Genomic DNA, 22483 nt, shown 5'->3' on the forward strand with positions numbered 1-22483 from the left:
GTCACCAAATACAGATACTTTGCTACTCCCTGCTGCTAGCAATCCGAATATCCAGGTGCCTTTAACAACGGAGGCTGCCACCATAAGATCAGATTAGTCAGCTTACTTGTTGCTGGTGGGGCAGCTCCAGTGACAGGAATAGCACCTACAAGTAACAACACACACCCACATACATACACACATACATACACCCACACACACACACACACACACACACACACACACACACATACCCACGCACGCACGCACACACACACACACACACACACACACACACACACACACACACGGTCACACACACACGCACGCACACACACGCGCACATACGGTCACAAAACAGGTGAATTTAAACACATGGGCCACAGGTTAAAGTGGACATCAAGACCAATGCAGTGAAATACACCTACAGCAGCGGGAGGATAATACATATTTCTCTAAAACAGTAAATATTTCAAGAAGTACGTACATGCTGCTCCTGCAGTCACAGGAGTAGGTGTGGCAGTTGCAGATGCCGAAGCCGCTTGCTCCGTAGCCTGGAATTGCTGTTGCTGGAAGAGTTGCCGTTCAGAAAGAAGTTGCTGTCGCTGCACTTCCAACTATGACACAAAGATAGTAACAGCAGCAACGGAACAGAAAGTCACACAGTGGACTCAGTGTATCACGGCATAGCGAAACCAGCACATTGCTCAAGCACTGTCCGAATTCTGCCCTAATACACTTAGAGTGGAACGTGTCCAGCTAACACTGACAGCTTGACAGACATTGCATCAAGGAATCTGGCATGCTCCAAACATCAACTATTCTGCCCGAAGTCCTTATCGGTTTCCGAGATTAATGTCACCAAGAGCAAATAAGCTCCCAAGAGGGTTCAACTCTGCATATGGGGTCTCCGACGGCAAAACCCAACATTGCGAGTTTCAGGTACGTATTTTACCGGTTGTAAGTCGACCCCGGTTATAAATCGACCCCCCTATCTGGAGGTCTCAATTCTGCGTTTTAAAGTTTTCACCCAAAGAAGCACTACTAACCACCTCCTGCTACTAACACATCAACAAATCATGTAAACATTTCTCATTGGAGGATATAACGTCCCAATCCTTGAAAAAGGCCAATAAACTGGCAAAAATGTGTAAACATGGTGCACGCATGCAGTGCAGGTCATTTTGTGTAAGATACTGATAGTTCCGGTTATAAGTCGAATCCCGGTTATAAGTCGAATCCCGGTTGTAAGTCGACCCCCACCCTTTCTCCTTCTATTTTAAGTCGTAAAAGGTCGACTTACAACCGGAAAAATACGGTACGTTTCATAGTGCGTACCAGCATGCATGCAGTCCGGGTATCTGCCATGATCATGCTGATGACTCGCATGATCTGAGTGAGTTCCCGTCAAGGAGTGCCATTTTTACTAATCTGCTGCTCGCTAAAACAGGCTGGGAACGCACAACGTCAACATTAGATCACGTGATAAGAGTTTTCGCCAATGGCGGACCCCACCGGAAACCCATACAGATTTGCCCACTCTTATTTTACTTTTGCAGATACCCATGGCTGACCTGACAACAAGGCCATTTCAGAAGACAAAAGAGTGACTGCACATACTTGCACACGAACGCGCAGCCAATACAAATTCACCAATGGGATTATTCATTTCATACAGGGGCTTCAACTTACAGATTGACTTTCTTCCTCGAGTAACCTCTCCAGATCCTCAAAATGCTTCATCTTGATTTCCATCTTCTTGATTTGCAGGTCAATGAGTACCATAGTTAGCTGTTGCAGTTTTCTCTCCTCAATAAGTGCTAGTTGCTGTAGGGAAAACAATGACACACCAGCAAGGATGTACACAATGTCATGTACACAGGGACGGAGACTGAACAGGAAGAGAAGATGGTAAGATGCCAACACTGCAACAGAAAGATTTACTAGTATTCAGGATATTGTATCCATACTTGTAGTATTCCATACATATAAGGCTGTGATCGTTTCGTCGGATCCGGATCAAGATCCAGATCCCACATCTACCGGATCCCTCAGAATCAATCGATCACATTTGGAACATACTGCTACCGTGATCATGTTGAGGTAGAAAACGACAATCGAGAATCTTTTACTCCAGGATCGTACTCGTCGTACTCATCTGCTTGGTGCACCGCCTTTCAACTTGTATGTGTACTAAGTACGTATAACAATGACAGTTACCCGCCAGACACATACAAAAAGTATTGTTCGGCAAAAATGAATCTGTTGGGTCCAGTCAACCTTGCTCCCAGGGCAGGGTTGCTCGGATCCAAAAATCCGATGGATCTGATGATCACTACAGATCGAGTGGATCCTATGGATGTGGATCCGACCGAACGATCACGGCCTAATAAACACGTACATACATGGACGCCAACGTGCAAACTCAACTTCATTTATACATGCACACACCACTTGAATAAAATATGCACATTCAAAACACACGCACACGCACACTCACACACACACACACACACACACACACAAGCGCACACACACACACAAACACACACAAACACACACACACACACACACACACACTTACGAATTCAAGCAAAACCATCCTGGTATTCCTACCTTTGCCTTCACGGCTGACGCTGCCAGTGCAGCCGCGGATGCAGTTGCAATAGTTGCTTCATCAGCATGGGCATTGTTCAACTTCTCCTCCGCAGCTGTTAGAAACCAATGCAACAAGCCAACAAGATAGCATAAAAGATGTTGACAAAACAGCACCACACACCTTCTACAACCATGGGCCTTCACACACACAGACACACACAGACACACACACACAAGTAGGAAGCAACGAGCGGGTTCTGGTGCAAGGGCGCTCTGCCCACAAATAAAGGCGGTATTATGGTAAACATGCATTGTGGGTTTGAGTAAAAAAAAAAGTAAAGTTAGCCGAATTCGCGGCCGCATCAACTGACGTGTTGAGGAAAGAAAAAAGAAAGACATTCGCATCGGCGGGACACCATCATCTTTAACGGTTCGCGCTAAACTCGGCTGGAGGGCGAGTTTTCCGCATCCGTAGGGACGCCACCACCCTCTATGGATCAAGACGCAGATGCAGCTCCACTTCGCCCACATATCCTCAGTGCTGAGTATCACTTTGTTATCTTTTTTTATGGATGGGGTTGTGCCCTGCCCTAAACAATAAGGTATTATATTATTATCAAGAGCAAATAAGCTCCCACGAGTGTGCAACTCTGCATATGGGGTCTCCGATGGCAAAAACTCACATTATTTGTCTCAGGTACATATCATACTACGTACAAATTTAGGCAAGGGAACAACCACCCCCATCTCTAAAAAAAGATTTATTTTATTTTATTTGGGCAGCCCCCCCCCCCCCTGCGCCAGAACCCGCTCGTTGCTTCCTACTCAGGCACGAATGCATGCACCCACACACAGGCACAGATACATAGCAAGCACTGGCAGCCAGCCCAGAGTGGCTGGCCCATTAATATGGAGTATCAATATCACCAATACAGTCTGCAGGCTACAGTTTCGTCAAATACGCACATGAACAGCAGCTCTAGTCTAGGTTTCACTACAGTCGTCATTTACCTTTCAGCTGTGCCTCTGCAGCTTCTCTCTGTTGAGAATAAAACACAAACAGCACAACACAGGAATTTAAAGCCTATAACTACTAGTGTTAGGTCCCACTGTCTGTACATTGCTTCCAAGTACTTCCTGCACTCTAGTGATCCCGCGCATCTAACTCTCCCCGTACCCCTCCACCGCATGTACCCCGAACCCCGCGCATCTAACTCTCCCCGTACCCCTCCACCGCATGTACCCCGAACCCCGCGCATCTAACTCTCCCCGTACCCCTCCACCGCATGTACCCCGAACCCCGCGCATCTAACTCTCCCCGTACCCCTCCACCGCATGTACCCCGAACCCCGCGCATCTAACTCTCCCCGTACCCCTCCACCGCATGTACCCCGAACCCCGTACTCATAGCTTCCACATCCCCATCCCTGAGTGATACCTAGTCTAGATACCCCACACCAAGAGGTCTTCGGTTCCCGGGGTCCCGTGTTGCACCTTACCGTTAACGTCCGTAAATAAGTACCTGCCCGAAAGAAATACCCCCTTCATTCTTTTGGCTCTGTCTGTTGAAGTGTCAAGTCAAGCCCGATAAACATACTGCCCGAAATAAGTACCGGTACGGTGCGCACATGCAGCATGTAGCATGTACATCTGCATGAAAATGACTTCTCCACTACACACAAGTCAGGTCCGAGAGTTAGTTCGTGCCCGAAAGTCAGTACCCGCCCGAAAGTTAGTACGGGTGTGGTCACTAAATTCGAAAGTAAATACGTACTTATTTACAGACTTTTACGGTATATCCCGTTGGCCTGGGCAGCTGCTTTAATTCGCCATAGTAAGTTATCCAGGACCTATGTCTAGACTTGTTTTACACTCCCTCAAACTCTCTGTGCCCATAACAAGAATGATTCCCACTCTCGCAGTACTGTTGTACTTTGGTGAGCTTGACAGTTATTTAAGAGTGGTGCCCAACACTTAGGCCATGGTAAAAAATATCTTTGATTCTCAAGTACGCGCGCACCGATTTTTGGCGGCGCATCGACGATTTTTTTATTTCTATACATGCATACGCGCGCATGAAAACGGTCAATGCGAAAGGCATGAATCAGGGAGTAGTAAAATACCGGTATTTTCTACTCCCTGGCCTGAATAATAAAATTATAATTATGAACATGTGACCATGTACATACATGCATGTGTGACCCTATCTTTGGAAATAAAAAAATTAAGGGAAATAAAATAAAAAATCGCTCGCTCGCACCGATTTTCACAGGCTCATGACCTGAGAATAGGGGTGAAACGATTATAGTCTGTTTCAAAAAGAAATGCAATCAGGTTTGGGTCTTCACCCTCTTTAGTCGCCCAGAATGAGTATGGGTGTACAAATAAATTCGTATCTCCACTTCTACACACAGGAGAGTTACAAACGACCACTCTACGTGTTCAGGAAGACCTTGGCTATCGACTCATCACATCGCTTTGTGTCCGTGGGGATAGATATCGCCAGGGCGAAGCCTGAAGTGCGCGCGCTCGGACAAACAATGGTCGCGCGTAGAAAACATGACGTATGCGCATCGCGGGTTTCTCTATTTCTTTCGCGGCAACCCATGCGTATTGGGTATCAAAACATCGAGATTTTCAGTGGCTTTCGGGCCAACTTTGTCCGAATTTCGTGCGTTGAAAGTTGACTGCACTGCGATCGATCGCGCGCGTGAGAAAGTGCAGATGCTACGAAAATGCAGAAAACGGACTTCGCTCAGGCGCCCTAGCGAGGAAGACTATTTTCGCTGCATTTTCTCTTCACAGCTGTCTGCCTGGCCATGATATCTGTCCAGAGAGCCATCGTTTGTAAAGATCCGTGGATATACAGCTGAGCTATGAAAAATTTGAGTTCGCCTTAACTTAGAAAAATTTGAATTTTTCTGACCCCCTTGGCACTGAAAGGGTTAAAAAGTATGATAAGGGAAATTTGGACAACAAAGTACATAGAATGGCTTGTTAGGACACGGCAAATTGTTCTGTGAAGGTTTCGTTTTCGTCACACGGCGAGTAAATTGCATCGCAGCTCAAAGAAACTATTTTGGTCACAAAACGAATTGGGACCCATGCCGCTCGTCAACATTTACAACACTTTCGTTTCGACATGTCCTCTCTGACTCTATTTATCGATACGAGGAAGAACTCGTTTGTTGTAAACCAGACGTACATGACTGTATCAACGTGAGTGAGTTGTCATTTTTCCTGCTTTCGCGCGGAATATTTCTTCGAGTTCACAGTGAGTTTTTCCAGGCAGCGCTCGAGTGCTCATACGGTAAGACACCAAATTCCGCGGGCGATCGCCAGGATTGCAAATCTTTTTGAAACGGACTGTAGTTCGAATATTTCAAACGAGCGAGTATTCGAAATTTTGCACTCGATCGTTTTTTAAGTTTTGTTTTAAAGTTTTTTTAGTATTGGCATTCTATTTTTCAAAAACTTCTGTTGTACCGCTCGTCGACTGGTATGCATGCGTTATGCATGCCTTTGAGTCAGTATTTTATGACTTGGACGATGCGATCACCACGGCAAGTAAACGTTAGTTTGTTATGAGATAATGAAAGTACCGGTGAAAATCGTTACTCAACACGCTGTACAAGACGTTGGCGACTTTTGTTCTATGTTCACAAATAATTTCTTCCGAATTGGTCGAGAACTCACAAATCTAGCGCTTTTGAATTTTGATAAAATACTCGAAATAATCGGATACTTGATCGAATATTATGAATGAGTGATCGGTCGGTCAAAATAGATACTCGTTTCACCCCTACCTGAGAATCAACTTTATTTTTTACCATGGCCTTACCACCATCCTGAAAATCACAAGTACATGTACCCTTGTATTCTCTGATTACATGGGTACAATTTCACCACGTTTCACCTCATTTCTCGTTCGCACTCTTGCCCTGTAAATAATTCTCTGTACTTCAGCGGATTTTTCTAGTATCTCACTCAAAATGATGATCGGTCCTTGCCGTATTCCTGCCGGAGGTTTTCTGGGGCGCCTGAGGAAGCTCTCTGAAGGCTTCTTCCGCAAAACTGCACTTGCATGATTGTGACGCCTTACGATATTGTTTCCTGTGCAAGTCATGGACAACGGCGCCTTAAATTGCCAGTATTCGCCACCTCCATGCTTAAGGCCTGGAACATGTTCACTCTCTGTTTCTCATATGGAAGGACGGAACAGTTGCCTTGCCTGCCTCAATGGACCACTGAAGACTGAACAGCAGTGATGGAAGAAGATTTGCAGTGGATCTCGTTCCGCATAACCAGCCTGTTCAGTTGCTGCCCTAAGTAGTTGCTGTAACTGCTACCTGACACTGACAAGATTTGCACAGTTCTGAAGTAACCCCATATTTGCCAGATATAGAATTTCTCTGATAGCATTAAGAATATACATCACTACACGAGCGCTTGATAAAGCTCGCTACTGGCGTCCGCCCCGTGACTGCGCGAGCATATCCGACGGTGACAACGGACTTGTTGACGATATGCTTGATGCAGGTCAGCAAAGAGCTCTTGTCATAGAGATGAGCCTACAGAAATCAAGCACGGTCCTAGTGGTGTACGTAGTTTAGCTGCACGCTGTTCACACGCTGATTGCATGCTGTCTGCACGCTTTTTGCCTGGTTACTGCTAAGATTACGTGTCCGTGCCTGGCTCCGTTTGGGTTATAACTCGTGGCCCTGCGCCGTTTTCCTGGTCTTCCATTTTCTGTCGTCGTCGCAGCTCCTCGTGTTGGGTCCGTTTTATTCTCTCTCTCGTGGTTTTCTGCCCTTTTGTTACTCTTATCGTTTCCGTTGTCCTCCTGAGCCCTGCTCCTTTCCTTTGTCCCCTTATTCGTCGTTTGAGGCCAAGTAAACCGTATCAACCCGAACAATTCGTTGCTCTGTCTGACTGGTCGCGGTGGCGGCAGACAATATTTGGCGCCCAATTACAGCTCGAACCCTCGACAGTTCTCTTCTCTACCGTCTACGATGCAACGTGTTTATTACGAACCGATGCCAGCCACTCTCCAGCTCCTGTTCGAGTAAGTACCGTTTTAATGTTCCGAGTTTTGTTGTTTTTTTGCCGATTTTTTTGCGCCGTCAGACAACACTAGCAGCAGCTGCCGCTGCTGAGTTCGTATCAGTGCCATCACAGGATTGCTCGCCTCGGAAAGAAATGAACGAAGACGATCTGGTAGAGCCAGTCTCTCAGCGAGTAAGCAGGATTGCTATTAGAAAAACAGAGTGGTGGACACGGACAGACGAGACTCGCAACATCACTCTTCAGCCTTGCGCAGCCCGAACCATGAGCAAAGATCAAACCGTCAGATTTGGATTTCCGCCGCCATGTCCATCCCTCTGCGTAGTGTGGCACCGCCGGGAGGGCCTCGACCTCACACTGCCGCAATCCCTCACAAAGCGTCAGTTGTTCAGCTGGTGTGGCCGCCTGACAGGTCATGTTCCAGTAGCCGGGTGGCTGCGCCCGTTCTGCAGCTATCTGAAACGGCTCGCTAATCTGTCATGTCCAGGCTGGGATAAGCCCATCTCCGACCCTGCCATTCTTCGGTTCTGTGCCGAGCTCCAGGGGAAGCTTTCTGGTGATGGTGATCCAGCCCATGGTGTCTGGCAGTGTGCGTCATCGGAGGCCTGGTCATGTCACCTGGTTTTTTCTTCTCTGCCACTGTTTCTTTTCCTTGGTGTTGTGTGCAGTTTCTCCTGTTGTATTTGTTCGCTTGCCTGTTTGTTTGTCTCTTGTCCTTTTCTCCTTTGGTGTTTTGTGGGTCTTTGTCCATTTGTCTCCCAAGAATGTTTTCAGCATGATTACCAGGCTCTTGGAGCAGGGTATGTTTGTAATAGATGCTATGCCAAAAAACGTGCAACTAGACTTGAGAGGGCATCGCACACAAGTTGCATACACACTATACTACAATGTGTACACGGTAGGCTTTGCAGGAATACTAGTCACAGGTACCCGTACAACTTTGAACTTTGTATGCAACTACTCTGCAATGCCCTCCCAAGTCTAGTTGCACGTTATTTGGCATATCATCTATTGAGTTATGGAAGATTGAAGTGGGTGAAAAGGCTAGAACCTTTTTGTGCACAGACGTTGCTCTTTGCAGGAGGCCTAACTACAGGAACTAGAGCATTATATTGGGCTATGTAAAGCTCCCTTAGGACCCTAACAAAATAGGCCCTATGGAGAAGTCAGTGTAAGTCACCTGACATTTCCGCAAATCGCAAACTTCGACATTTTCCAGAGCAGCATACTAAAAGATGATGCCCAGATACCCCGCCAAAAAATGGTCATTTCTTGCTCCATACATCTGTAGAGAGTTGCTAAAGACAAGAAACAGACTAATCTTCGGGCGAATTATTTGGTATTGAGCTACCTCGAGGCAAGCGCACGTGCAGGCACAAGACAAATGCGAGCAAAAATGCTCCTAGCACATGCATCATGTCGTAGGACAAAGAGGTCTTACCTCCTCTGAGCTTGGACCAGTCTCTGTGAATCCAGCATGGCCCAGTCAGCACCACCGTCACAACAGGAAAGGACGAACAAGAACACACCAATGCACGGGTGAGCAACATGGTTTACAGCAATGACACAGTGAATAGAGACCTCGTATGTACATGCAAACAGGTACATGTGTACTAGGAATCCTACCAATGTCAATCAAACATGACCATCAGTGTGCCAATGGCTAACAATTAAAGTCACACGAATGATCACAACTCACCAACCAGCAGAGCTCGGCGATGGAACTAGACCAGAGCAGAACAAAAAACAACAGAAGAGCATGAACAGCCATGCTCCAATCCCAGAACAAAGCGTACCTTCACCATTCTCATTGCTAGATGACTTGGCTGTGGCAGATGCAGCTCCAGCAGCTTTCTTCTCTGTATCCACTTCATCTTTCATGTGAGAGAACTCAGCTGAAGGAAGACAAAGATACGGGTGAAAAATTCCAGACACGGTTAAAACAAGCGGAAACGCCTAACAAAATACATTAGTACGCCTGGTGCCCGGCAAGCTAACGCTGATGCCCTTCCCCGTATCGACATAGCTAAACCCGAAGGCGCAATTTTATTCATGGCAGATGAAATTCCTTCGGAGGCCCATGTTGGTGCAGTCACCGTGCGGTCGTATGGTTTCCCCTTTCCAGCCTCCACATGCGTTTTTCTCGAAGACTTCAGAAGGTATGTGTGTGTGTGCGTGTGTGTGAGAGAGATGAGATGCATCAACGGGGTACAGGCATTGCCTGCCTTTGAACCTACGGTGTTATGTAAAAAAGCCCTGTGCCTAGTTTGAATCAAGTCCGCTTAACCTCCATTTCACTAGGTAATGAAGGCAGAGCGCCAAGCACAGACCCCATAGCTCAGAGAGCAGAGGATTGGGGTAATCTACTCATGATGATAGCATACTACGTCAACCAGGCCGGCACTTTACACTGAAGGTTCACTGTGTGCAGCAAAACTTTGACATGAAGCTTTTCCCGCAAAAGAAGTTTATACCCATTGGATGTAGCATGTTTCAAAGACTAACATGTGATGGGTACGTACCTAAAGCTGCCTTTGCAGCAGCACTCGCTACACGCGGGTCGACAACCGAAGCCAGAAAAGCCACGGTCGACATGATTGGGTTACCGCTCTGACTGAATGGGATTGGCTGGTGGGCAGAGAGGCCACCTACATACATTCAAACACACGCACACACACGCGTACACACACACACACACACACACACATCAACCAAACAAATATCAATTCACTGATACAAGAATAAATCATATCAGCATATTCTGATTAGGATTAAAGTGGCAAGAACCATCTGGGTATGAGGATATAGAACATTCAGCTGAGAATCACAGAAATTGATCAGGTCTGCCAAGTTCAAACTCACCGACAAGTTTCGTGTCCTCATCCAAATATGGATCCTCGATGGGCAGCTGTAGAAAGTGCAGGATGCACTCATCCTGCGTTCGTGTTCCGACCCGCTCGGCGACCTTGTTCCAGTCATCCTTGTGCTCTTCCAGGGCCTGCAGCAAGGTAGAGGGGAAAGCCAAGGAGCATGGGTTGCAACTTAAACAGCAGCAACAGTGATCTCACTGGGGTACATGGAGAGAAAGGCCAATGGATGTTCACAATAGTTGGTCATTGCCATGCTGGCAACGGACTCAGCAGAATGTATTTACTACTTCCATGTAGCACACAATGACAAGCAACGACTAATAGGCCATACACGTGATTATGTACTCTTCAATACTGATACTACGAAGACATAATGACGAAGGAATGGAATAATGCAGCCACAACGGAAACGTACAGCGAGGAGGTCTTGTGTCTCTTTCGGCGTCCATGGTTTCGACGACGGTCTAGTCCTGCCATCCTTCTTGCCAAACACGTCTGTTCGTAGTCTACAGCAGCAGTCACACAAACACCACAGCACGCAGAGCACAATGATATCCTACCATGATACACTAGTAAATCATTAGTGCAGACATAGGGAGGTATGGTACTGACCAGAGACGTCCAACCGCGTGAATAAAACAGCGCCGGGTGATACGTAGCCCTAGCACCACACACACCCTGTTCTGTGCACTCAAAATACGGTGCTACTATAGTCATGAGGTTGAATTTCTCCAGTCACAACTGTAGGTGCTCTAGATCATGCTGGATTACGCTACATCTACGAGCACATGCACTTCAAAGTACAGCCAGTAACACAAGACACGACTACACAATGCACTGCACTGCACTAGGTGTCAGCTATCAACCATATTGACCCTATGGGTACCTTCAAAGATACGGTTAAAGACCCATCCTGTAATACACGACCAGGAGGGCAGCAATCAGAGCACAATCAATGTAACAAGAATCCATAACTCCAGACAAAAGCATGCCCTTACCCAAACGCCTGCACCGACGGAGCCTTGCCACTGTCACTGCCGCCAGTAGCGGCTGCAGCAGTTGCATTGTCCCCAGCACTGCTGGAGTTTGGCAAGTCCAAAACCTGCTGCATTGCACTCTACAAGGACAATGAACAAACAAATACACAGTATACAGTAGATGAAGGCAACATGGTATCCAATGAAAGACAGGTCACACACACACACACACACACGAAAATCACCAAACTTATCCGACAAGAAAAGACCACATCAGCACTGCTATCATTGGCAGTCTATGCAAAGCTCCATGAGATAATGAAATAAATATACCGGTACAAGACACTAGCAAAGACTCCAACAGGGGCCATCCAGCGGGCATTGCAATCAAACCCACCGTTGGCTTAGTGCCTATCTGCAACGGCTGAAGACCTGGCTGTGTGTCGGCCAAGAGCATGAAGTGGGATGTCGGAGGGGGGCCCATGGCAGACGGACGCGCATCGATGTTGACAGAGTAGTTGATCAAGCCCCATTGCTCCAAGAAACCATGCACCCTGCAGAATAGAACACAGTTACACACACAAGTGATTCAATTGAGCGAAAGCACGCAGACCGCATAACCCTGGTTACGGTAGAAAGAGCTACATGAGGAAAAGCACATCACACAACAGGAGGAGGAGACATCAAGGAAACTATCTACTAAATCAGAATAGCATGCAACAACTATCCAAAGCCTCATGAACAATCATAGCTATCACACTAACGATAAGTCTAACCTAATTCCTTAGCAAAGAAGCCATCTTCATATCCAAAGCGAACACTACCTCACCTTATAATGGCGCATACGTCACCGGAGAGATTCCGCCTGCATGCCGTGGCAGTCAGGTACTCGCTAGGGTTGAGTCGATGAGTGTCGACCATGAAGTTACGATAGGCATAATACCTATGAAGGGACAAAAAAACGACGAAACAAACTATCGAAATACTTCGCGTACACACACACACACAGCCTCACATATGGTTTGGTGGTGTACAGACTGGCAACCACTAGCCACCCTCCAGCCATCCTGCACGTGGCAAGTTGACGGGGAAAAACACCACAAGTACGACCATCACACATAATGAGCCAAAATTAAGTACACAGAGTATATATTATACTGCCTTACCCATGGCTATTTGGTCACAGCAGTATGTCGCTAATTCCTGGAAACACTTTGCTTAAGCTTTAGGTTGCGAACAACGGAATATGGTACCCATAAAACAGAGAGGTTGCATAAGTGCTAAATTACGGCTCATTGCATTGAAAACAGTAAATGCTGACCATTCTTAGCCAAGAAAAGGAGTACGGTGTAAAGACCAGGGGATATTCAAAGACTGAGAGTACAATACTTAGCAACTCATACTCACATCTCTGGTGTCTTTGACTTGTTCTTGCTACTGAAGAACTCTGGCAGGGCACGGCGTTCAATGGCATGAATGCTGCAGGCACGTATCCACCACACATACACGCGCGCGTGCACACGCACAAGGCAAATTCACAGAGTTACGAGCAGTCACCATGTCACCAGTATTCAACAAAGTGAACAAACTACACATAGCTAGGACCGAGCAACCCAGCAGTTCTTTAAGAAAAGGTTCTTTCAAAGGACCCCCAAGCAGGTCACCTCTCTGCTCCCTTCCGGAGCTTGCCTGCATAAGCACAGAGCTCCAGTGAGCTTGAAACTTGAATAAGTCGATACAAACAATGTAAACAATGTAATAGAGGTATTCAATCATGTAAATGTCTTGCCATACACTTGGTATGGACTCTTCATGTAATCATAGCTAGCCCGGGGAATGGTAAATACTATCATAGCTAGCCCGGGGAATGGTAAATACTAGCATAGCTAGCCCGGGGAATGGTAAATACTATCATAGCTAGCCTGGGGAATGGTAAATACTATAGCAATCAAACTCACCTGTGGTAGTCGAACCAGGCTGCATAGCTCGGAACAACAAGATGGTGGGTCTGTTCCACCACGAGGTCTTCGGCAGACTGTTCGTCGGACGGCTTCTCGTCGTCGTCATCACCATCGCCATCCTCCTCTCCCCCTTCTCCTTCCTTTTCAGCGGCAGATGCATTGCTGGCCACATCCTCCGGGCCGTCGTCAGACTTTGCCGCTGCCTTTCCGGATTCATCGTCTGCCGCCGCGGGTGCATCAGTTTCCGCAGTATCCATGGGTGACTCGGCAGTGCGGTCACTCTCAGCTCTACTCTGTTGAGATGAAGCAGCAGTGTCCGATGCCGTCTTGGATGCTGCCGGGCTAGGACTGCTTGGCTTCTGCAAGCGTGGCACAACACAAATGTCAACTTCTTCAGAACAAATGGCACAGGTCATACAAAGCAATAGCAAAGCATGCGCTGGCCACCAACGTTCAGTGCGAGTCTGTCTATTCGCCATTCTTAAAAGCGAAACTTATTTCATTTCCTTTTTCTCCCTCGGCTGTAGCATTTCATTGTAGTGCAAGCAGAAACCCTGCAACATTCACGCGGCCACGGACCCGAAATGCATGCCTCACACTGGCGTGACTCATGCTCTCCAGAAACCCCGACGTCAACAAAAAGTCTGCCGTGGGCCAAACCAAGCAGAGTTGCACACCCTAGTGTGTGTGTACTCTTTATTCCATGTTTATACAGTAAAGCTCCCCTAACCCTGGCAGGTCGGGGGCCGAGCAAGGAATTTCCAGTAACTCAGAACATACAGTACTTGCTGCATGCACAGAAACATTTGTGATGCCAATCAATATTTTTCGGGGGTGCTTTTCGTTGAAAAGGCAATTGTTGTGCCTCTAGGTGGGTCAGAAACGTGCCCGGTAGACGGATGTGCCCGAATTAGGGGCGTCCGGTTCAGGGGAGCGTTACCGTACAACAGTGTGTTCCTGTTGATCCATCCCTCATCAAGATGAGGACGATCATGATAACGGTGATGAATGATGATAATTCCTAGTGATAGGGATGATGGATATCACACAAGAACAGCACCTGAATTCGCACACTGAACCTACTCCTCTGCAGGCACGATACGACTGCATGCATTCAACAAAGAGACCAGCAGTATGCGTTCTAGAACATACCTCCACGGGTGGTTCCGGGAGTGCTTTTGGCGTATAATCTGAGCAAATCACCAAATACAAACAGCGACAGTAGTAAACCAAAATGCATGGAGGCAATACAAGGGTGCTTCAAGTTAAAACTGCGTATAGGAACAAGCCAGTTTCAGCCACCACATTGCAAACGTCTCAGTTAACAAGCATCGTTCAAGAAAACAAGTCTCATATTATACTAAAGCTGAAAAATGTCGAGAATGTACACGCATCCATCAGCAATACACACCTGAGATATCTTCCAGCTGTGCCCCTCGGATGGGAGCCATCTCTGATGAAGGTCTACCAGCTGTAAGAGAATACAAATTATACAGATAGGACGAACCTAACTTGAACAGACAGCGTGGGAAACATTGAAATTATTCGAAGGAAGCCAAAGATCGTATAGTACGAAACACACATATGCACAAAACAATGGCCCTGGACAGCGGATCAATTTCAAAAGAAAAGACAACCACCCAAGTACCAGTCGGTACTCACAAACAAAACAAGAGCTATCGTAGCAGCGCAACACCTACTAGTAGTCTTGCTGCAGCACAATCAATACCAAGAGCCCAACCTCACTTACTTGTGACTGGTATGTGTACAGGCGTCAGCTGATGGGACAAACGTTAATGCGCATGCACACACACACACGCACACACACACACACACACACACACACACACACACACACACACAAAGAGAAAGGAGAAAAGTCAGCCATGAGGGACAGGAGTAAATCGACGGACATGAAAGTGTACAAGTTGCAGTATTCCGGGAACTAAAGCAAAGCAAAAAAGAAGTTACCGTATGTTGTTGTTGTTAATACTTTATTTTACTTCACCAGAATAATTCTGAATTACAGGTAGTAGAATGCCTTCTCACTAGACCAGGTCCAGTTCTCACAAATGATGAACACAGTTTTCTTTCTTTTCTTCTAGCTCTTATCTCACTCTTACCCCCATTCTTTTTTTCTCTAGAAAGGTTGGTTTAGTTCCACTAAGCATGAATCATGGCTGGCGGTCACACTCTCACTCAATATCAGCCGATTCTACCCGCCAAGAGCTTCGATAAAAATAAATTCAATGCATAAAATACACCCGACGTGTTGCCAGAGCAATAAGATCTAAGCGTAACAGCACGGGGACAGTAGCTCAACACATACCTTCTGCACAGGGTCTGGGTCAGGCATACCCTTTGTCAGGTCTTCTTCCCTGAAAGCACACAAACACAAGCGCGCGGAATTACACGAACTCTTCACAGCACAACAGATGCCCACAACAAGTACAAGATACGGTCGGCTTCCTACTAATTTGCAAACTTGAATTGGACAAAGATGTTCACCTACATCTTGATCAAAGTCTCACAGTGTACAGAAAGATTGTTTCAAGCTCTTTCGAGTCTCTACAGCCGGGTATCAGAGTACCCAATGGAACGATCACAACAATCAACCAAGGCATTGTCAAAAGTCACAAAAATCAACCAAGGCTTTGTCAAAATAGCTCTGGAAAATCACATGAGTACAACATACTCAGGAACTTCAATCTTGGACTTTCTTTTCGAAGAGGTTGGAGTGGCAGTGGAAGGTGATGGTGGCACTGTGGCAGTAGATGAAGCTGTCCTACAAGGGACAAATGACAGAGGCAGTGCGAGTACAGAAATGACAGAGGCATTGCGGGCACACAAAGGACAAATGACAGAGGCAGTGCGAGTACAGAAATGACAGAGGCAGTGCGAGTACAGAAATGACAGAGGCAGTGCGGGTACAGAAATGACAGAGGCAGTGCGGGTACAGAAATGACAGAGGCAGTGCGAGTACAGAAATGACAGAGACAGTGCGGGTATAAAGTGACGGTGGAAGCAAAACATGACAAGACTGGGTTGTTGTTGTTTTTTCAACGAGAGAGAACATTTGCATTATAGCCTGCAACCAAACGCCAATCTGTACTCAGGACATGAGCCAAGACGTAGACACAGAGCAGTCTCCATGGCCAGGCATACTGGATTAATTGTGATGGATACAGAACTCACAGCATGCATGTGTTCACCCACTCTGCACCCTATACAATACATGCACCCATGCAGTGCGAATATCAATGACATGGACGAATTCGCCACAACACATATGTAGGGATCAGCAATTCAAAAATACACACGGGAGCAAGTCAATCTGTACCAATCCGTACAGTCAGAACTCGCTTAACCGCACACATCCGTTTCCACAAAAATATCCGGATAGGCGAGGGAACCGGATAATCGAACACACATACTGTATGTATGCATGGCATATGCGAGGGATGCTGATAAAAAAGGACCAGATAAGCGAGGTCTGACTGTATGTTCGCAGCAACAGTAATCAAAATCACTGGCACCGACTTACCCTCAAACGCCACAAACAAGTATACACACAAAAAATAAACTAAAGAAAGCCTGAAAAAATGACGAAACTAACAATGCTGTGAGTATTGACAATATGACTAGTGTTGACAGCCACTAACCTGGTCTTCTTTCTCCTAGGAGTGGTAGGTTCCGGATCTGGTGATTCATTCCTGCGTTTCTTCCCAGATTTGGACTTGCGAGCTGTAGTGGAGAGAGAGAGAGAGAGAGAGAGAGAGAGAGAGAGAGAGAGAGAGAGAGAGAGAGAGAGAGAGAGAGAGAGAGAGAGAGAGAGAGAGAGAGAGAGAGAGAGAGAGAGAGAGAGAGAGAGAGACATTGGACTACATCTCATAGAGAAAGTGATACCCCGATGACACCTTGGTGGGGAAGTGGTGCATGAATACTAGTAGTCAGTGCAGTAGTGTGGTGGAAGGCAAGAATGTTGCAGTGATTAGTGTGATGGGTGGTAGTATTGCGTGTTGCGTAGGGGACGTTGGGAAGGTGTAGTTTTCAACCTGTGTAGAAGTAGCTGAGTGGGGTGAATGACTGGTGATAAGTTCACTGACTCATCTGCTATTATCATTTGCTATGTACTGATGTGGACATCGAAATCCGGTCGAATGACCGGGGCTCGCGCCCTAAGTGCGCACAGAACGTTGCATGCAGTGCACATGTTGATCCGATGCGACCAGCGCTTCAGCGCATAAATGAATGTGTGTACTGTATGCGTACTCACGGCTCCATGGCCAGCGCCCTAAGGCCGCTTGACCGTCCGGATTTCCATGTCCACGACAGCATGTATGCTAATAATGCGTATGTTATGTAAGGCCCAATGTTCTGTCGATGAAAACTAAAATGTACCGTGTCAAGTTGTGCGGAAAGGCAAGCAGTGGTATGCATACGCACTGCATGTGAGTCCTGCAGCCGGCTGCCTCAGCAGATTGCTGTTCTCAGCTATGTCCTGGGGGAACGCGCTATAGCATTTTATTCTCTACTAGAGGGAGCGGGGGAAAGTGGGTGACAGAAGGATATGGTCTGGGTTATAATTTATAAAGTCCAGGGGCATAAACTTACAAGAACTTTGAGTTTCCAGAGAGGCATCCTAAACCACATAAACAAAACAAAGACAGCCAGCAGATACAGCAGAGAGCATGTACATTTGCATAGGGGAAATTCAGCAGAACACATTGGCTCAGCTTGTGGATATTCCACTTAGTTCGTCTCACATCTACCAGTCACACAACACAAAGAAGTGTTGATGGATCAGCACGCAGCCACAGTAAGTGGCAACATAGCCAAGCCGAAGTTCTCTTTTAATAGTCGGATTGGCTGGGCCGGGGACCATCAGGTTGACAAATTGCCACTTTGATTCATGATGTCCGTGAGCTTCACGACAATCAGTGAGATAGGACAATACAGGAAGTCGATGCACACAGCATGCACTGAGATTAATCCTAGTATAATGTACACATGTGCCATTAGGGAGGTTTCGCTCTACGTAATTACGTATGAAAATCCGTATGTCGTATGCGCCGGGGATCGAGGGCAACTTTCATACGTAAATCTCTCTACGGATTTCCGTAGGAAAGCTCTTTCCTACGTTGGGTCCTCCGTAGGACTTTTTGAAATATTTTTCGCATTTTCCGCATTTGTCCATGGCAACGTTCAAGCCGCGCGAAACACAAGGTACACACACCGTACACCACGTGCAAAATAAGATGGAAACGCGGTTTCGGTTCATGGTGCATGCGGTGGGCGCATGCAGCCAACGCGTCTCCAAAGCAACAACGCATGTTTAGCAGTCGTGGAGAAATCACGTAGAGCGAAACCCAACAGCTCTGATTTTGAGGTATGAAAATTCCGTGCAGTTCCTACGTTATTTTCATACGTAATTCCGTAGAGCGAAACCTCCCTAATGCCTAGTAATAGTAATCGTTCTGAGAGAGACAATAAGTGCTTATTTCAGCAGCCTGCCAATATTACCAGACTACTCCATACTGTAAAGCCGCCAAGCTTACCAAAGACTCTCCACGAGAACTCTTGCGATTCTTGGCTGGATATAGCAAGAAAGACAAGCAGCAGGGCAATGGTTACAGAGAGCACAGGTTCACATACAATGAAGGAGAATACTTTTCTTTCTCTACATCTGCAAGTGCCAGCACAATGGCATAACATCTGACACTCCCTGCCTGTACTTGTAAGGCAACCAAAGCATGTATGCCCTAGACACAAGAGCACTTTTGACTTGGAAGATGGCATCGGAAGTAAGGTACAGAGTACAGAGTCTTGTGCATACAGTACCAATTTGGAAGACCATCCCTGAAGTACTGAAGCACAATATACATACCAATGAGTGCAGATGAGGATGACTGGGTTGTCTTGCCAGAGCTGTCCACCGCGTAGTCCTCTTCATTCATCCACTCGTTGAACTGCTCCATGTCTAGTAGCCAGTTGGATGTGACCTGTAAGGAAAGCACATATCGCATGCATACACACATACACACACACACACACACACACACACACACACACACACACACACACACACACACACACACACACACACACACACCCAATGACAGCATAGCAACCTATTAGTTGTGATCTGTCTTGACAGCAAGCAAGCACTGCACACAACCAATCACTTACAACTTAGCAACCAATGGGCTGTGACCAGTCAAGACAGCACACTGTCTGCATAGCACAGTAGCTAGATTAGTAAGAATCTTATTTATCCCCAGCTAATAAAATCTAGTCTATCCGACTAAAAAGCCTGCACATGCATACTGTACTTTGCTGCCTGTACTAGGCTGTAGTGGGCCATGTATCGCACCTTAGCCTTAGGAAACATACATTCCAAATAAGCGCTCAAAATAGTTTCCAAACAAATATTCTTTAATGACATACATGCATGTATTCGTACACAGTACATTTCATACAACATCAAGGACATCGCAACAGCACACTCAGCAATACCAGCGATAAATGTAGGCTACTCAAAAAGGATTAGCTGGTGAGGATCACTCACTTCCCTGGATACTGTTACGTGTGTAAGCTGCCATGTACCAGTCCTATGCACTGCAACAATGATTGCATTGTAGATGATACATGGCAGTGCATGTAGTACGTGTAGAGGCACTGCTGCACTGCACACAGCCATGAGGTATAACTGTATACTATATGTGCAGCTACTTCAAGAAGTACCTACTAGTACATGTTTTCCACATTCTGCTCCAGGCACAAAATGTTGTCCTCAAGCACTGGGTCTTTTTTTGAGTGCTTGAAAGTCCTTGGAAACACAAGTAGGCTGAGGAAATTACCTGAGTTCCTGTCTCCGTGCCAGTAATCCTGTTCATGCACTTAGTTTTTAGTATGTGAACATTACTTTCAGCTATAGATCCTTTTCAGTAATTTGGTGATAAAATCGTCAGGACCGCACAGAGAATGTCAACTCGTTGAGCAGCGTTCAATTGGCAGATGCTAGAGGCAATCTCACTAGTGGATACCCGTATACAAATCGATGGCTGCCTGAGGCGGCAGTGGATACGTAATACTTGCAGTGCAATACTCGGCCATCTCTGGAGAACTACTACTTCGAAGTAACACACCTGCGCAACAGCACAATGTGTGGATATAGCAGATTGGAAGGCACGTCATTGTATTCCCCACGCCGGCATGCATAATGCCATCGCTCTCAACCGTCAACTGGTGCGGAAAATGCTCTGGTTGTAGATGTAAAAGCCTGTTATAGCTAAAACGAGTTACAAAGGCCGACAGAGCAAGCAAAACTGATCCTACCGTCCAAACTCCGGAATGCTTAGGCTGCCGATCTGGCACTTCGTTACTTCCAGGCAACCAGGTGTTGTAGCTGCACACAAACAGAGGAGGATTCAGGAAATTAGACAGTCAGCTAGCCGCGACTCAGACAGCGTTCACCATGAGTGGCAAGGCAGTTCGATAGCTGAATAAGTATTTACTTTATGTCAGCGTTCTGGTATGTAGAGTTTCCCCGTACACACATAAGGCCACACGTTTTTATTTCTATGTTTCTCGTCACCCGCGCGCATACGATTCAGGAGTCTGGAAGAAAAAAGTAAAAAAACTGTGCTGCACTGACTGTGCATGTGGGGACCAGCACACGCATGCACATGTACATAATGTGGCCTGGCCTGCGCGACACATGATGCAAGGACGGCATTTTTTGTGAGCAATCTAGCTGCACATGCACAGATTGTGACAGAAGCTCCTACCACATACTAGTTGCTAACTATGGATGCTATTTTTCATGGTGTATTGGTGGATTTTAGTGTGAACAAAGGTCTAATAAATTTTTCGGTCATTTTTTTTTTTTTTCCACCTCTCGCATACGTTTTTAGATTTTCAGGTGACGAGAAACATAGAAATAAAAACGTGCGGCCTAATACTACAAAGAAAATTGCCAAAAAAAGCTGCCAAGCAGAGTTCAATGTAATGTTGACAGGGCCAGAGTTCTGGTGGTGGCAGTGATTTTTTTCAGACTTTTTCAAGTTTGCATTCCCTCAAACTGATGAACAAAAAAACAGGCTCAGATGCCTGGATTTCTTGCTTTGACCAAAGAAAGGACAGGAGGAAAACCTGAGAGATGAGCCCAGAATAGGCGAGAAAATAGGAAAGGCACATAAAAATTAAAATCAATGAAGGAAAGGAGAGTAAAACAAGGATGAAAGTCACACCAACCACGCAGCAGTAATGCAGACGATAAATGACCAACTCAACGAGGCAGGACACACAAATACAAAAGATACGAGAATGGTGCAGCACTGCTACAAGTGCAGCCACTAGTACCTGTCAGGGTAGTACCACCAATGCACCAGCACCTCGGAGCCGCGCTTCTCTATCGGGCGATACCAGTCTGCACAGGAACAACCGAAATATGCGAATGTCAACAAAAGAATTCGCGACATCTAGTGTTCAGGTAGTAGTAGTAGTAGTATTCTTTTATTTTCCATCGGAAGCCTCAACAGTGATGAACACAACTCTTAAGAGGGCCGATCACAGAGTAGAGGGGTGTACACGTTATAGTGTGAGGTATCTTGCCATTAGCTCTGAAAAGGCTAATAACTATGCGCCAGGTGCGCAATATGAAACCCATATGTCCCTTCCCTTCTACAACTATGTTCCAGTTTAAACTATTTACGTCGGTATTATGCAATGCTGAAAAAACTCCATTTATTGCGTGCATTTAATTCTATGTTGTCACATCTGCAAATCAGTCAGCAGGCGCACCGCTAACAAGGTACATGTACGCAAGCACATGACATGTAACGCCTATCACAGAGATAAATAAGGTAAGCCACTCGATGCCCACGCTTCCGAAAACAACAAGACAAACTCACCGCCAACAGTGTTGGGAACGTTAGCGGACACGATAACGTGCGACGCGTCCTCGCTGGCATCAACTTCAACACCCTGACAAGCAGCAAGAGTAAAGATCAACTTCAACACCCTGACAAGC

The 22483-nt window shown here is 46.4% G+C and overlaps 1 protein-coding gene across 2 annotated transcripts in view; it reads right to left on the reverse strand.

The window, feature by feature from the left end:
- Positions 1-22483, reverse strand: part of LOC135805819 (SWI/SNF complex subunit SMARCC1-like) — a 28627-nt gene that overhangs the window by 1600 nt on the left and 4544 nt on the right. For both annotated transcript variants that reach the window (XM_065319930.1, XM_065319931.1), the window contains exons 7-33: positions 22365-22437; positions 21814-21880; positions 20788-20857; positions 19337-19451; positions 19008-19042; positions 18064-18091; positions 17112-17193; positions 16145-16234; positions 15779-15827; positions 15200-15227; positions 14861-14920; positions 14602-14639; positions 13447-13808; positions 12896-12967; positions 12318-12431; positions 11886-12042; positions 11510-11628; positions 10927-11017; positions 10504-10639; positions 10164-10289; positions 9438-9536; positions 9083-9105; positions 3589-3616; positions 2596-2690; positions 1672-1806; positions 467-596; positions 107-145 (exon numbers count right to left, since the gene is read on the reverse strand). In XM_065319930.1, coding sequence (XP_065176002.1) covers positions 107-145; positions 467-596; positions 1672-1806; positions 2596-2690; positions 3589-3616; positions 9083-9105; positions 9438-9536; positions 10164-10289; positions 10504-10639; positions 10927-11017; positions 11510-11628; positions 11886-12042; positions 12318-12431; positions 12896-12967; positions 13447-13808; positions 14602-14639; positions 14861-14920; positions 15200-15227; positions 15779-15827; positions 16145-16234; positions 17112-17193; positions 18064-18091; positions 19008-19042; positions 19337-19451; positions 20788-20857; positions 21814-21880; positions 22365-22437 — 2461 coding nt within the window. The remainder of the gene's footprint in view (positions 1-106; positions 146-466; positions 597-1671; positions 1807-2595; positions 2691-3588; positions 3617-9082; positions 9106-9437; positions 9537-10163; positions 10290-10503; positions 10640-10926; positions 11018-11509; positions 11629-11885; positions 12043-12317; positions 12432-12895; positions 12968-13446; positions 13809-14601; positions 14640-14860; positions 14921-15199; positions 15228-15778; positions 15828-16144; positions 16235-17111; positions 17194-18063; positions 18092-19007; positions 19043-19336; positions 19452-20787; positions 20858-21813; positions 21881-22364; positions 22438-22483) is intronic.

The sequence above is a fragment of the Sycon ciliatum genome, chromosome 1 (genome assembly GCF_964019385.1).
Source record: "Sycon ciliatum chromosome 1, ocSycCili1.1, whole genome shotgun sequence".
NCBI lineage: Eukaryota > Metazoa > Porifera > Calcarea > Leucosolenida > Sycettidae > Sycon > Sycon ciliatum.